The sequence below is a fragment of the Saccopteryx bilineata genome, chromosome X (assembly GCF_036850765.1).
Source record: "Saccopteryx bilineata isolate mSacBil1 chromosome X, mSacBil1_pri_phased_curated, whole genome shotgun sequence".
Lineage (NCBI taxonomy): Eukaryota > Metazoa > Chordata > Mammalia > Chiroptera > Emballonuridae > Saccopteryx > Saccopteryx bilineata.
Genome location: NC_089502.1, coordinates 55697272 through 55714207, shown reverse-complemented (window position 1 = coordinate 55714207; position 16936 = coordinate 55697272). Strand labels below are relative to the sequence as shown.

At 41.2% G+C, this 16936-nt stretch overlaps 1 protein-coding gene across 3 annotated transcripts in view; it reads right to left on the bottom strand.

The window, feature by feature from the left end:
- DIAPH2 (diaphanous related formin 2) overlaps window positions 1-16936 on the bottom strand; it is a 1004885-nt gene that overhangs the window by 160879 nt on the left and 827070 nt on the right. For all 3 annotated transcript variants that reach the window (XM_066248744.1, XM_066248745.1, XM_066248746.1), the window contains one exon: window positions 16710-16805. In XM_066248744.1, the coding sequence (XP_066104841.1) occupies window positions 16710-16805 (96 nt within the window). The remainder of the gene's footprint in view (window positions 1-16709; window positions 16806-16936) is intronic.

Below are 16936 nucleotides of genomic sequence, written 5' to 3'. Positions count from 1 at the left end.
ACTTTTAACCTTGTTAGTTTAGAAAGAAGCACATTTATACCCTAATAAAATATTCATCTTCCCGTTCTTCTGATGCGGAATTTTGACATTATTTAAAGGAGGTAGAACAGGGGAACATGTCAGAGAACCTGTTGCATTTCTCACTTTAATAATGAAGATGTGCTTCTGTGTAATCTAAAATTAATTTAAAACCAGTGAAAAAGCAGTAATATTCTACTATCTCTGTTTTGTTCTCTCCCATTCAAATTTAACAAGCAGTAGCGCCTTTCAGACAGCAAGCACAAAAGATTCAAATTAGATGTCAAAGTTGAATACGTCAGGTTTGCCTTCTATCAGTTGAATAGGATTTAACTAATTTGTTTGATAACTTTTATTTAAAGAAAGTTAGTTTTTCTTCTTTCAATAAAACTTAGAGTGCTTGGCCAGATAGCTCGGTTGGGTATCGTCCGGAAGAACAGAGGTTGCCGAATCGATCCCTGGTTGGGGTACATACAGACCAATATTCCTATCTCTGTCTCTCTTTCCTTCCCTTCCTCTCTCTTTAATATAAACATTAAAACAAAACAATACAAAACCAAAAAAAAAAAACTTAGAGTGTTGCAAGATGAACTTCAAAAGCAGTGTCCGTTTCATAACAGTGTGATGCTCAAGTTGAAGCAAATAAAATGACAAGTCGGAGAAGGAAAATAGAAGACTCACATAAAAGAAATGCTTCGGCAGGACGGGCTTAACAAGGCAAACTTCAGCAAAATCCTCTCCTTGGCCCCAAGTACACGTCAGATAAGACTTGTTATTTGGCAACAATGGAGTCCAATGACCAAAGCCCCATAAGAAAAGCACCAGTCGCCTGGCTTCATTTTCGCTACATTTTTTGACATCTTTTGGCCTGTGGAGATTTTCCCTGCCTGAATCTCACACACGGGTACCACGCTGTGCGTCATTTGCACAGATCACGTCATGGTGACTATACTCGCACAGACCTTGCTTTGGGTAGTTTTTCCAATAGAAAAGAATGATTTGTAAATATCCATTTAGACTTGCTCTTGCTCAGTCCCCATTCTTCGTACAAGCTGCATAGTCAAGCGATGTGAAATAATTGACAAAGAAACAATGTGCTTTAAAAACATGACTGAAGCACTCATAGGGTTTAGAAGATGAAAATCCCAGAAATAAAAGAGCTTGGCTCGACTTTAAAGCAGGAACTTCCCTGCAGAATCAGGAAGAAAGGCGGGCACGTAATTCCACTGCAGCTGCGATATTTCTGAAGTGGGACATGCAGAAAAGGGCATAAGCTATTCACGTTTCTAGAAACATTTCATTTAATTCCTCTGCAAAAGATTTAGCAGTTTAGTGGAAAGCAGCAGCACACGGGAAAACAAAACAAAACAGAAACCTAACCATGAAAGAATAGTCAGCACCACTAGAAGATTTGCTTAAACTAATATTAGAAGGAAAATCTTTCAGAAACAGTCACCTCTAATAATCTCACACCCTAAGGCTAGAATAAAAGGTCACTGCTAATTGGTACAAAAGCAGCTTTGGACATACAATTAGGAAGTGAAATTCGTTGATGAATTCAACCCAATCACTACCCTTTTTACCTTCAATTCTGCCAGGACATGTACCACATCTTATAGAGTCCAGAAAAGAAGCCAAAAGGAGCTATAATTCCAAATTAAGCTTCTTTTCCATTTACAAAAATGCCACATTTAACTTTTATAGCCAAATCAACTAGGAGAACAAGACCTATTTGATGTCAAGAATGGAAGTTAAATAGTAGTTTAAAAAGTGATATGTAATACATAAAAAATTTTTTTTCAGGATTGGATTAAAATAATCACTATTGATAAAAGATGCTACTTTTCAAGGGCCATGCTTCAGTTTAAGGAAACAGATGAGCTCACACAGCTGGCAGACTCTCACTTTTACCGGAGCTAGCCTGCAAATCAGAGGACTGGAAGTACCAAGGGGGACATTTGGTATTTACTTAAAATCAATCATAATTTAAAGAAATGCATTTTAGGAGGAAAAATGATAAACAAAAATAAAGAGAAAGGAGTTTTAAAAAAAGATAAAATAAAACCTATGAACAAACAGAGGTGTATATTTTCAAACTATTAGAAAAAAAACTCACATCCCTTAGATTATTTAAAAGGTGCTTTGTAAAAAATTATTTCACAAGCCTTGATAACAAAGAACTTTTCTAATTAGGACCAATTCCAGTAAGACCTAATATTTTATTTGACGGAATTTAGAAAGACAGAAATGACAAAATATTAAACCTGTCAAACCACTCTACTTACTGAATGCCAAGCTTGTTCTTTCCCTTTGAACATGTTCTCACCTGTCAAGCTGTAAATAACTGTTTGTGTGGCTTGAGAAACTTCTATGAAAAGATTTTCTCCTTTAAGGTTTTTTTTTTTTGAGAGCAAAAAGAAAAAATTCACAGTTGTCGCTACTACCTGATGAAATAATTTATGTCGCTCTCCCAAAGGTATAACATCTCCTGGCTGTTTCACTCACTATTAGGAGCACTCAGAAAGCCCAGCAGTGATAACATCATAATTCCAAAGAATCAGGGAGCCGGCTCCGTCCAGGAATTTTTCTCTGTCCCTTTAAAGTGTCTCTAATTGGCCCCCTCCTTGCCAGCACAATTTTGCCTAAAGTAAAAGAGGCTTTATTGGAATCAATCAATAGGGTCAGACTTGTATTTCCTTTGTTTTCCTAAAAGAGAACGTTGGGATGTCGGAGAAGTAAAATAGACCTCCAACAATGCTCACACGATTCTATTGCCTGGTTTGCTTGCCCATAGACAATGTGAGGAGCGCCGGACTGGGACAGCGGAGGGGGCAGCTGTGGTGAGGGCAATAATCAGACAAAGCAGGATTCTTCTGAAGCAGCAGAACGGAATGGAGGAGTGCGGTGTGCAAAGGGCCTAGGACCACAGAGCATGGCCCGTAGGAAAAAAGTTAAGAAACTGGAGGCGTAAGGATAATCTATAATGCGCAGCAGCTGTACGGATAGTATTCAACTTGACCTCATCCTTTTTTGGTGCTTTGCATCTTCCTCTGCCAGGAAGTTTCCGTTCTAAACAAGTCGTGCAAACTGATCAAACTATTTATGGCAATTGCAAAATATACTGAAACTGCTAGATGTGATATTATTCTTCCCATTGTCCTTCCTAAGCTGATCCCACCTGAATTCGACATGGGAAACACCCTCGAATAATTTCCTAGATTAGAAAATCATGACGGTGGCACTTCCTTTCTATATTTATGTTCTGCCTTGGACCGTGACCCCAGCTGCTAACAATGGTCATCTTCTTAGGGCCTTTATGTTGTGAGTTTTAGGGACTATTCATGGATCTTGTGTTACTGTTCTCTGTAGGTAGATGAGAGTTCATTTCAATTTGAACTATAAAAACCTACAGACTTGAAGTTTTTTTAAGAATTCCTTTTTCTTTTCAGTGCAAGAATGTTGGATTCCAATGATCTAGTTTTGTGTGTGTGTGTGTGTGTGTGTATGTGCGCACGCGCACGCAACAGAGACAGAGAGAGACAGAGAGAGGGACAGATCAGGACAGACAGACAGGAAGGGAGAGAGATGAGAAGCATCAATTCTTCATTGCAGCACCTTAGTTGTTCATGATTCCTTTCTCATATGTGTCTTGACAGGGGGGCTGCAGCAGACCGAGTGACCCCTTGCTCAAGCCAGCGACCTTGGGCTCAAGCTGGTGAGCCTTGTTCAAACCAGATGAACCCGCGTTCAAGCCGGCAACCTCAGGGTTTCACACCTGGGTCCTCCACATCCCAGTCTGATGCTCTATCCACTGCACCACTGCCTGGTCAGGCCTAATGATCTGCTAATGTGAGAAAATGAACTCTACAGATATATACAAAGCACAGTCATCTATTATCTCTGACACTTAATGTAGTCCTGACATAAACAACTGAGTCAATGTCCCAAACATAACTAAAATAAAACACTGAAATATTCAGACACGGTTACAATACATATCACTCCTGATACACACTTCGCCTCAGGGGTTAGCTCCAAATATTCAAAGATAATTTATCAGTTTATTTGGAAATACTATAGACATATACACTTTTGACTGCTAGCTCTAAGGCTGCTCAAAATCGAACAGGTGTTAGGAAGTGGGCATTAACGATGAATCCATGTACAATAATATTAACTTTCCAAACAACAATATGAAAATCACATCCTTGTTTTAGTGTTTTTTGTTTTTTTTTTTCATTTCTTTGTGTCCAGGATACACATTGACTTTCTCAAACCACTGCAGAGTTGTGAATAATGTATGAAGTATAAAAAAAAAAATCTGTGTTCATTGCCCAGGGAGAACTGTATTGCTTGCTGTATAGTATATCTATCCAAGACAAACAATAGAACAGACTGGTAAACCCAGAAATCTCAAACTAAAACCTTCCCAAGTGGAAAGGGAAAATATCATCCTGGATTCGAGAAGTCCCTCAACCAAACAGTTCAAATCCTCAGAATACTCCTCTGTACTAGATAAAAGCCCTTAAACTTCAGAAAGACCTGGTCTCCTGAGCAAATCTGTGAGACAGCTGGAAAGACAACTAATTACTTACTGTTATCCTAAAGAAACTCACTAACTCCTGTCTACTCCCCTTGTCTCAAGAGCGCATTTGCAAAGACTGCTGAGAACAAATGGAAAATTTCCACAGAAGGCTGTTGCTGCCATTATCTTTTTCTGGTGTATTCTGTAATAGTATTTAGGTACTTTCTCTTTTAAGTAGTGGGAGTGGAAGGAATTGCAATGTGAGTTGAGAATGAGGAAGAGGTAAGCGGTCAAATGCAAGCCCAACAGACCCAAGAAGAAGAGTAATGGTGTGTAGTTCTATTTTGTCTTTTCTATAAACTCAGTAGTTTTCTTCACTTGTAAAGCCTAAACATTACTGTCTAGAAAGGTCATGTGAAGGTAACATACAAAGGACATTCAAGTCTGCCTGTAGAATAAACTGACCACTAACAGAATTCCATTTCCAGTGATGGTGAATGAACCTTCTGCTTCCTTCATTCCACAAATTTCAAACTGGACAGCTAGCTTTAGGTAAAACATATTGAAGGCTTTCATGTAGGTTCAATATTTCTGGTAATTGCAAAGTATTCAACAAGCAGTTATCAAAAGCATATACAGTGTGTCCGTAAAGTCATGGTGCACTTTTGACCGGTCAGAGGAAAGCAACAAAAGACAATAGAAGGCCCTGGCTGGTAGAGCATTGGCCTGGCATGCAGGAGTCCCGGGTTCGATTTCCAACCAGGGCACACAGGAGAAGCGCCCATCTGCTTCTCCACCCCTCCCCCTCTCCTTCCTCTCTGTCTCTCTCTTCCCCTCCCACAGCCAAGGCTCCATTGGAGCAAAGTTGGCTCGGGCACTGAGGATGGCTCTGTGGCCTCTGCCTCAGGCATTAGAATGGCTCTGGTTGCAACAGAGCAACGCCCCAGATGTGCAGAGCATCGCCCCCTGGTGGGCATGCCAGGTGGATCCTGGTCGGGCGTATGCGGGAGTCTGTCTGACTGATTTTCCCCGTTTCCAACTTCAGAAAAATACAAAAAAGATAAAAAAAGACAATAGAAATGTGAAATCTGCACCAAATAAAAGGAAAACCCTCCCAGTTTCTGTAGGATGATGTGGCAGCATGTGCACATGTGTAGATGATGTAACACGGTGTATACAGCAGAGCAGCCCACGGCCACGCCAGTCGAGATGTGGACGGTACAGAGGAAAGTTCAATGTGTTCTGTGGCTTGCTAAATTCGAACCTGTGACCAAAGTGCAACGTGAATATCGGCCCATTTATAACGAAGCTCCACCACATAGGAATAACATTACTTGGTGGGATAAGCAGTTGAAGGAAACCGGCAGTTTGGTGGAGAAACCTCGTTCTGGTAGGCCATCAGTCAGTGATGAGTCTGTAGAGGCTATACGGGATAGCTACCTAAGGAGCCCTAAAAAATCTGTGCATGAGCCCACATCAAACTGCACTGAATAGGTATGAAACTGGGAGAGTTTTCCTTTTATTTGGTGTAGATTTCATACTTCTATCATCTTTTGTTGCTTGCCTGTGACCAGTCAAAAGTGCACCATGACTTTATGGACACACTGTACTACTATTGTATTCCCCATGGATAAGACGCACCTTAATTTTGGGAACCAAAATTTGAAAATAGAAATGTATTACATAAAGTTATTAAACTCAAGGTTTATTCATCATAAAATTCACACAACTCCTCATCATTGTTGAAACTCCCATCCATTAGCTTGTCCTCATCTGTATCTGATGACAAATCACTGTCTTCATATATTGCCTCGTCCTCAGTTCTGTCTATGGCATTTGAAATGCCACAACCACTGTATAAGATGCACCCAGTTTTTAGAATTCAAATTTTTCAAAAAAAGGGTGTGTCTTATACATGGGGAAATATAGTACATTATACTGTTAAGTCTTACGTGCTGAAACTAAATCACAATCTTTTAATAGTGGGATACAGTTATAAGCCTTATTGTATTTTAACAGTTTACATCATATTTGTCTTTGAGAGACCTGACATTGAGCATAACCTTAAAAGGCTTCCTGTGTTAGGTGAAGCACTGTATCAGGTTCAACGTATCTGGGCTCATGTTTTTGCAAAAGCAAAAAATACCAATGAATAATACAAGGCACTAAATCTCAAAAGGGTACTGTGGAGCTGAAGATGCCCACCGCCCTCTTCCTTCCTTCCATCACCTTCCGCTCCTCTCAATTTAATTGACACATGGAAAGAAACTACCAGGAGCAAGGTTCAAATTGTAATATATAGGAGAGGCATGTCCAAAGATTTCACAAAAATCGGGAGATAGGGAGGCAGTACATTCATGTCTAGGTGACTCCAGCTGCTTTTGTCCACTGGGGAAGCAGATGAAATTTGGCCAAAGAGGAAGCAGTTGACAATTTCATATCCCTTTTCAGAAAAATAATGATATACAAGGGAGTCTATACAAGAGAAAGACAAGCCCATCACCACAACCACCAATTAGGACAATTATTTCCCTTTAGTTTGAAAAGCAATTGCTTCTCCAGAAAATTTAAGGTACTTATGATAAGCTGATAAATAAATACCTTGCCAGCTAATGTAGTTAAAAATGCTCAGAGTGTCTGCTTATATTAGAGTGGTAGCATGCATCTGACATATAGGGTCCCAGACATTTATTCCCAAATTGAAGGTTTGTAATAAGCAGCTGGTTGTGAGCTTAGCCACCAACATTAGCATGCCTGTGAATGTTTGACATGGAATTAAAACTACCAAGAGAAATTTCTTGCTGCATAATAATTCCTTGTTACTGATCCCATATTCCAATATCTAAAGAAGCATGCTATATATATAGCCTTATAAAAATCAACTGAAATTGACCTTATGTCATACTGGCCTGCAGTGATCCCCAATGAAGAAATGTGTAGCCGAGCTGATTATATTGTGTAGAAGAAGAGACAGGGAAAAGTGACTGAAATTTCTATAGAGTACATCATCAGTGCTTACATAGAACAATTTTGCATATAAATAGGGCACAACCGGTCTCTGTGCAATTTGTTCCGAGTTGTCAAAAAATAATCAAGGACAGACAACATAGCTATCCTTCTGTTTCTAGCTTATGGAACACCACCAAGATCTTATTCTTCAATACATGTATGCATCTGTCCCAAAAGTAAAATTTAATTTCCATAAACAAAAAGAAATACCAAAACCAAACAAAACTTATGTAACTAACATAGGTACATGCTTCATTGTAAGATTCACATGAAGCAGTGGGCAAAAAAGACGCTAAATTAAGCAGTCTTAACAATCCGTAGCATTTGAGAACTCAGTGCAATCTTGCTTCCACCCCACTCTCAATCCCTCCAAATACTCTCCCAAGACTGTTTTTGCTAAGGTTACCAATGAGTTCTTAATAGTTCAATCCAATGGATTCTTTCCAATTCTCATTCTACTGGTCCTTTTGGCTACTGGTGATGCTTACCAGCACTTTGTCTTTGAAAAGCTCTATTCTTTGGCCTCTGAGAGCATGCCAGCTTAGTTCTTCCCACGCCTCCCCCTAGTGCTTTCTCCGTGCGCTCCACCTCCCATGCTCATCTCGTCAACTGGTGGTTCTCAATTTTTGTGGCACATTAAAATCGCCTATATCCCATTTTTAAAACTGTGGCTTTATTTTTATTTGGTATCACTTAAAGACAATAAATGGAAGTGTCTGGTTCCATTAGTTGTTTTTTTAACTGAATTTATTGGAGTGACATTGGTTAATAAAATTATATAGGTTTCAGGTACAGTTGTCCCTCACTATTATCACAGTCTCAGTTTTCGCGGTCTCACTGTATTGTGGATTTTTAAATTGTATATATCCAATTTTGTATTGTGGATTTTTCGCTACATCGTGGGATTTTGCGGTACGTAGGCATTTTTATATATTTATTATTTTTGCAGTAAAATAAGCATTTTTAGACTAAAAATTGAAAACAATATAAAATATTAATTAAAACATATTAAAAGAATATTAAATCAAAATAAAGCCTTAAAAACATATAAATAATAAAATAAATATAAGGTCGCTACTTTGCAGATTTTCACCTATTGCGGGGGGGTTCTGGAACCTAACGCATGTGACAGAGGAGGGACCACTGTATATAACTCTATAACACATGATCTGCATATTATATTGTGTGCTCTTCACCCTGAGTCACACCTCCTTCCATCACCATTTATCTCCCTTTACCCTCTTCTCCCTCCCCCCATCCCTCTTTCCGAAATAAACTAACAGACAGAAACAGACTCATAGATACAGAGAACAGACCGACAGTTGTCAGAGGGGAAAGGGGTTGGAGGCTGGGTAGAAATGGTGAAGGGATTAAGTAAAGGAAAAAAAATAAAGCTCAATTAGTTTTTAAAAATATAGGATTGCCCAGGCTCTGACTCTGGAGATTTGGATTTGATGGGTTCAGAGAGGAACCAGACTTAAGTATTTCTTAGAAGTACCTCAAAGTGATTCTACTATGCAGGTAGGGTGGAGAGAGCCACAAACATCAGTTTGCTCCTTTGCCCACTGCTATCCACATTTCCCCTAGATTATGTCATGTACTTCTGTATCTTTAACTGTCTCCTAAATGTTGATCAATTCTCCAAGATTCCTATATTCACTCTCCAGTTATTGCCCAGCGGTACTCAACCTAACAAACGCCACTGAGAACACCGAGTGGCTGGCAAAGGGAGTACACCACCTGATGTGCTTCTTCCTCTTTCCCTCGTTCCTGAATCACATGCACTCTGTGACCACCTGCGCCTGACTTTCAGCACTTGAAAACCAGTGATTTCTAAGGTAGACAAAGGTTTTCTGAACATGGCCCTATTCTTTTTGACTCCTTTCCCAAGTCTCCTTCTGCTTCTACCCAGTCAACTCAAGAATTCTTTCCTCCAGCTCTGGTCCATTCTTTTTCTGTAGGAGGCCCCACAAATGTCCTGCATTGTGACTTACGAGAATAGAACTCAGCTTTCGTTGGCTATGAATCACATTTCACACAATAGATGCGACAGCGCTTTGTTCATGGTAAAGCGCTGGGCATGCTAAAGTCTTTTAACTATATCGCACAATATATGCTTAATAAACACAATTGAGTTAAGGGAGGGAAGGCCCCATTTGGAAGTAAAACTAGCCATAATCATAGATGATTGAAAACTCCATTCAAGGGTCTTGAAATTGTCTAGAGTTTCCTGTCAGAACCTCTGAAAGAAACACAATTTATCTCTCATTCTCTGTCTACCTTTCTTTCCTTCAAACCCCAGTATGTAAGGAACAAAAGATATCCTTCATTCTTTAATCCATTAGAACCTGGCTCCTGGCCCCTGCTATTCCACTAAAACTACTCAGGGAAAGGTCAACTGTTACCTGCTAGTTGATAAACCCATTTGTCTCTTCTCAGTTGGCATTTTACTTAACTTTCTGCAGGATGCAAGTCTCTTGGCTTTTTCCATTCTGAAATTCTCTCTAACCTCAGTCTTGCAGGAATCACTTTGCCAACTCCTACTCCTCCCTTTCTGATCAATGTTTCTCCTCCACGTCCTTTGTTGATACCTCCATTTGCCTTTCAAATACTGTAAGCCCCAAACTCACACATCTTGGCCTCCATTACCTCTCATCAGACATACTTTTCCTGGGTGAGCCCAAGCTTTCTATAACGGTATCTATGCAGATGTCTCCCGGATCTGTTATTGCCAACCTCAACCCCTCTTGCTTGTGCATGAGTAGTTATGTGACCCTTGACCTCAACACCTCTGCCGGCTCTTTGCTGTTGCAACAAATTTGTCATCCATATCTCTACTGCATGTATCAACAATTTCCGTTATCTGAAACGCCCATTCCTCCTGCTCTTCTCCAGAAAAAACAGTTACTCATCCTTCAGAATGCAGTTCAAATGCCATTTTCATCATGAAATCTTTGTTGAGTTCTCCAGGCAGTCAGTTGCCCTTTTGGCACTCTGTGCATGCTCATACTGCAGCATGCCCCTCGTGTGTGCATCCGTCTTCCCCACGAGTCTTGGAGTCCCCTGCACCCCAGGGCCCTAGCTCTGCTGCCCAGATGCCGCTACTGGATGGGTCAGTATCATTTGGATGAATGCCGTATTTTTATTTGCTTACATTACATCATGTTTTACTAGATTTGAAACTACACATAAAAAGAGAGTAACTGGACTGCAGACAAAATGGAATTGAGTTGGCTAATCTAAGAGTCTAACACTTACAATGTAGAGACGGGAGAACCTCGTGGAAAAGAACCCACCCTAAGGTATAAAGAAGTAAAAAGCTTGGAATGAATAACAAGCTTGACCTTGTACTAATCAAACCAAATTAACCATAAAACCCCAACAGACCTTGGTCACTAAACAGGAGGCTAAAACTAAGTACTCCCTGGAAATGGCCATGGGCCTGCCTTTGGGCTTTGCCATGTGAGGTCAAATTCTATGGAGATAAAGAGGGCTAATACCAGCATACAGGTGTAAAGCCACACTAAGGAACCAGAGTGGAGTTTGTACCCCTTTGGCCACTGAGCACCATTAAGCATGAAAATGTCTGGTACTACAGGCATAGGTAGAGGAACAATGGTGGGTGACTGTGTTTGTGAAATGCCCCCTGAGAACTTCTAGAAATGCTTCAGAGATCCCTTCTGGGCAGCTGAGGTCCTGAATGTGTCCGTGGAGACAAGAGCCAGGAAGATTTGTGTTTTACTATTTATGTGAGGTAGACAGGCCCAGGAAAATGTGCGTTTTGTTTTGCTGTAAAGACATTTTCCCTAATACTTAGAGCTTGTTTTTCTCCTCTGTTGAATATCATTGTTTCTTGTCCCCTATCTGTTCTCAAATGGTAAATTATACCTTCTCATTTATACTGTTATCCATAAAACTGGGATCATGTGTCTCCTGAGTTTCCTCTGTTTTTTCAAATTTAGTTTTCTTGGCTGCCCTGTGTGGTCCTAAAACCAAATTACATTTATTCTGTTTCCTGGTTTCATTTCTTTATAATGCTTCTCTTGTGCATTTTTTCCATGTCTAGAACTATACGTCAAAATCTACTCATAGCTAAAACAGCGAAATTGGAGATCTACCTATTGCTGAGAAGCCTGCTTATATATATATATACTTACAGAGGGCAAAGAATGAATTTGGGTTCAGGAGGGGAAGCGAGTGCTAAGTTTTGATATCTATTAAGTGATAAAGCAGACATGGCATTGTGTATTCATATTGAAGTGTGCTTTTCACCCCTGCAAGCTTTTTCTTTTGTTTTGTTTTTGCCCCCCCCCCAGAGTTTACCTTTGATCTTACATGACAAAGTCAGGTAAATAGATGGGCAATTCTTTACAAAGTGGGATTGTAAACATGCGAAACTTAGTACTTGAAGTGCTAACTCAGGCTGTAACAAAGAGGGTACAGAAAGACTGAGCAAAATTGAAAGATGATAGATCCATACTAGGTTATTAAGAAAAACTGAGATGGTCCTTCTACCCACCAGGCTTCTAGAAAGCATAGTCATTCCAGGGACGCAAAGGTTCTCAAGAGGGGCGGGGAGTGAGGGAAGTTACTCTAACTCCCGTGTCGCACCCGCATATGACTCCTATCTCATTACGGCACATATGAGGTTGGGTTGCAATTGTAGCACATGGCTTACACTCACTTGTTTTTAAACAGTGTGTAAACTCCTTGAGGCCAAGTGACTTATTTTGTGTTGCAACCTCAGTACCTAATCCAGTATACAACCAGGAGGCATTCAAGAGAATTCCTCAATTGTTGAATAAATACTATCTATCTCTAGAGCCTCACTATCTACTTAGTGGTTAGTTCCTGAATTCAGCTTCTGGTTCTGTCCCAATATTGAAAAGATTCTCTTAAAAAGTCACTGGAAAGCTCCCAAGTGGCAAATCATTGGTCTTTATCTCTTCTGATTCCACTGTAGTATATGTCTTTGTTGAATTCGCCTAACTTTCTTGCCTTCTAAATACTTTCCTTTTCCTTTGCTTCTAGAACAATAGTGTCTTGATTCTCCTCCAACATGCCCTGCTGCTCCTTGTCTATCTTTGATAGTTCTACTTTAAACCCCTAAGTGGAGGCATTTTCAAGGTTTGGTTTGCGATTCCTTTTCTCAATAATTCCTCTAACAATCTCTCCCATTTCTGCAAATCTCATGATCTTAACCATGTTGTGATGAAATCTACACCCATATTTCTGAGAAACTTCTGAACATCTTGACCTCAATGCTCTGCTAACACTTTCAGTTTCACTCACCCCACATGGACCTGATCTTTTATCTGCACTAGGTTTCCTGATCTTAACAGTTTTCTTTTGTAACCCGATTGCCTTCCCAACTAATCACACTCAAAACCCAGGAATGGCCCTGGCTGTTTGGTTCCGTGGTAGAGTGTTGGCTTGGCATGTAGATGTCCTGAGTTCAATTTCTGGTCAGGGCACACAGGAGAAGTGACCATCTGTTTCTCTACCCTTCCCTGTTTGTCTTCTCTCTCTCTTTCTCCCCACCCACCCATCCACAGCCATGGCTCAGTTGGTTCAAGCACATTGGCCCTGGGTGAAACCTTGGCCTCAGGTGCTGAAAATAGCTCAGTTGTGAGCATGGTCCCAGATGGGCACAGCATCAGCCCCAGATGGGGTTTGCCAGGTGGATCCCAGTCAGGGCACACGTGGGAGTGTGTCTCTCTATCTCCCCTCCTCTCACTTAGAAGAAAGAAGAAGAAGAAAAAAGAAAAACCTAGAATTGTCCTTGACTCCTGGTTACTTCCCCTATGCTATTTTCTTTGACTAGGAATATGACAGTAGAATCCTCATTCATCCCTCAAACTTCTATGGATAGAATGTCCTAAATATACAGCTATTACCATTCTCCTTCACTGCTTAAAATTCTTCCACACATCCCATTGCCTAAACAATTCTATGCAAGTACCTTAGTATCCTATTTCAGCACTCTATGTTGCAACGCCAGCCTACTTCTCCAGAATTAGCTCCGTAGTTTTACACTTCATAGAACTACTAGTTATACTATTTGCCATTCTCCCCAAATACTTTGCATTTGCCTTAATGACATTTCATTTGACTAAAATGCTTACTATTCCCATCTCCAAATCCACTGCTGAAACTCATTCTTATCCTCCCAAGCTTTTTTCTTTATGATTTTTATCGGTATATTCAATAAGTCATGATCTTTCCGTACTCTGAACTCACATACTATATCATTAACACCTCTGTGTAATACCTACTATCGTCTGCCTCATTCTGTCATCTTTTTGTACTTTTTATGTTCTCTACAAGACACAAGGGTCTTATAACTAAGGGTATCTTCAGAGGTGGATTTAATGGGGGCACACCAGGCACATGCCCTGGGCCCTGACTTCTGAAGGACCCCACAATACACTTTTTTCTAATGAATGAGAGGCCCTTCACTGGGCCATCAGGGGCCCAATATTTTCTTCTGTGCCTGGGGCTTCAACCAACCTTAATCCACCTCTGAGTATCCTATCTTAATTATTTCTGCACCTTCCATCATTTGTAGTGTAGGACCTTTCACAGAACAGATGTATAATAAATTGACGAATGTTTAGGGGCTCATTTCCTAATCTCAGAATTTGATATCAGCAAAGCTGTAAGCCAGGTTGATATTCAACCAGTATGAATTAGCACAACCAGAGTGGCTACTTATTGCCCGTGTATATTCTGACTGGTTGGGGTCTGCGCTACACTGGTTATTCATATTTCCAGCATCACTCTGGATATGCTCGTCTGCCTTCAGATGTCTTTTGGTGCCTTCATAGAAATAGCGTCCGCAGCAGTACAATCCACCCCCACACCATAGCTGTCAGCCTGGAGACAATATTTGGGAGCTTCTTCTGAGTCACCTAATGTGGGTGATTCTTGGGGAGGGTATTTAGGCTTGGTGTGGAATATCTGTAATTTAGGCAATTAAATACACCATTTATTAATATTTTAATTTTCCAATGAAGAATACAGACTATCGCCTCATTCTGTTTAAAAGTGGAACTCAAAGTGCTGCAATCAGAAGCAGAAGGCTGAGTTCTACTTCGCACCCATTGTTCCCATGTGGAGGTGATGATCACGGGCATGGAGCACAGAGCAGTGTGTCTTTGCTGTTTGCAGTTGACTCTGATTTAAGACTTGGGGCACCTGACCAGGCGGTGGTGCAGTGGATAGAGTGTCGGACTGGGATGCAGAGGACCCTGGTTCGAGGCCCCGAGGTCGCCAGCTTGAGTGCGGGTTCATCTGATTTGAGCAAAGCTCACCAGCTTGGACCCAAGGTCGCTGGCTCGAGCAACTGGTTACTCGGTCTGCTGAAAGCCCACGGTCAAGGTACATATGAGAAAGCAATCAATGAACAACTAAGGTGTCGCAACAAAAAACTGATGATTGATGCTTCTCATCTCTCTCCGTTCCTGTCTGTCTGTCCCTATCTATCCCTTTCTCTGACTCTCTGTTCCTGTAAAAAAAAAAAAAAGATTTGGGGCTATTTCCTCTTATTTTACTATACTTGGAGCAAATAGCCATTTTTCACAATTTGCTTTTACTGCTTTTAGCTCATCCTGTTGAAGTGGAGATTGTTGGAAAGCAACGAGGATGCCAGTGCTGAATGGGGAAATTGTAATAGACTAAAGTCAATGGGATGCTGGAAAGGATCCAGATGGGGTGCCTGAGAAAGTCCACACCAGCAGGGGCCAGCAGGCAGAGATGATCTAGCTAGTAAAGGCAGGGACAAGGAGGAAATCTGAAAATGTCCCCGTTTCTGCTGGTTAGAGCAAGAGGCAGGCAAGCACATGGGGAGTTTTGGCAGACGTTCCCGCTGGGAGCCTGCCTTCCCCGTCCCATCTCTAACTCTCCTCCTGAGGTCCAAGGCACCTCACCAGTCACTGCGGCCACCTGCCTCCCAGCTGCTTTCTACCGCTGGGCATGTGCATTGGCTGCTGCCCCTTGGAATGACTGACTGCCAGGGTGAAGCAGGCTGATATGCTGGACCCTGTGCGCTCATGGAGGAGCTCCAGCTACAAACTGAAGGAGAGGCTGATGGAGATTACTTGGAATCAGTACAAATTTATGCAGTTTCTGAATCTATCCTTGGTGTTTCACAGTTGACAACACTGTATTCCCTTGAGTATCAGACTCACAGAAACCCCATGGAATGATAACGCTCATGTAATAGTCTTTCCAGAGTCAGTCGGAGGTGTGAGTATTCAAACGGGGGTGTTAGAAAGTGTATTTTTAAAGTAAATAGACTAGATTTCGCCTGTCAGCATTTATGCCTCCATACCCTCCTCCACCTCCCGACCACGTCATGTCCCCATGGCCTGGCAGTCAGCTCACTGTTGTATGGGTCCAGGAGTTCTGTTTTACTTTATTTTTTGTCCTTTTTTGCTCTATTCCTCCGCCTCCCATGCCTAGCCCCCATCCCATAGCTGTCAGCCTTCTCTCCATGTCTGAGTAAAAGACTTGACTTGCGGCGGGGCATGAACACACAGTACAGTGTACAGAGGCATGCTGTAGGGTTGGGCACCTGGAACCTGTCTAATTACACTAACCAGTGTCACCGAAATAAATTCAGTTGAAAAGAAAAACAGAAAAACACTGGTTCCAGTGCTCGGGACTATGGAGGCATCTCAGATTCCCTGCGCCTCTCCCCTCTCGGGTAACACGGAGAATGGATTGTACTGCAAAGCCAAAATGGCCTCTAGAAATAAACCTCATCTCAGTTTCCTTACCTGTAAATAGCTCATGTGACATCCTTCGGGCCAAGTACTTTTAATGATTTAATTACATTTATGATTTTAAACCACACCTTCCACCCCAACCACATGCTCATAAAATAACAATTAAAATATTTAATATTAAACACAGCGGGAGACCTTGTTCCTGAGTGTTCTTTTTGTAAAGTCGACAGTTATTTGAAGATATTTTCACCTGGTTGAAACTTGCAATCATGTAGATGGAGAAGCCTGCTGAGACCTCACACGTGAACTGAGATCAAGTATTAAAAAAAAAAAAATCTTCACAGGAAAGAGTTTTTTTTGGAGGGGGACGCATCCTTGGCTGTGAACATTAACATTTGACGCCACCAGTGAGCCGGCAGGGGTCTTACCTGGATTCCTGGGAATGCGCTTTCTGCGGTCTCGGAATGCTGCACCTGACTGTAGGGCTTCCAGGAGATTATCCATCACACCAGTCTCGTCACCCTCTGGAGGGAAGGAAAAATCGGAATTAATCTTGGAGCAATTAAAGTTAAACTACAGGAAAATAAAGGGAAAAACTCCTGTCAGATTTACATAATACCCTTAAATTAAAGACATATATCTGTTTTAACATAAT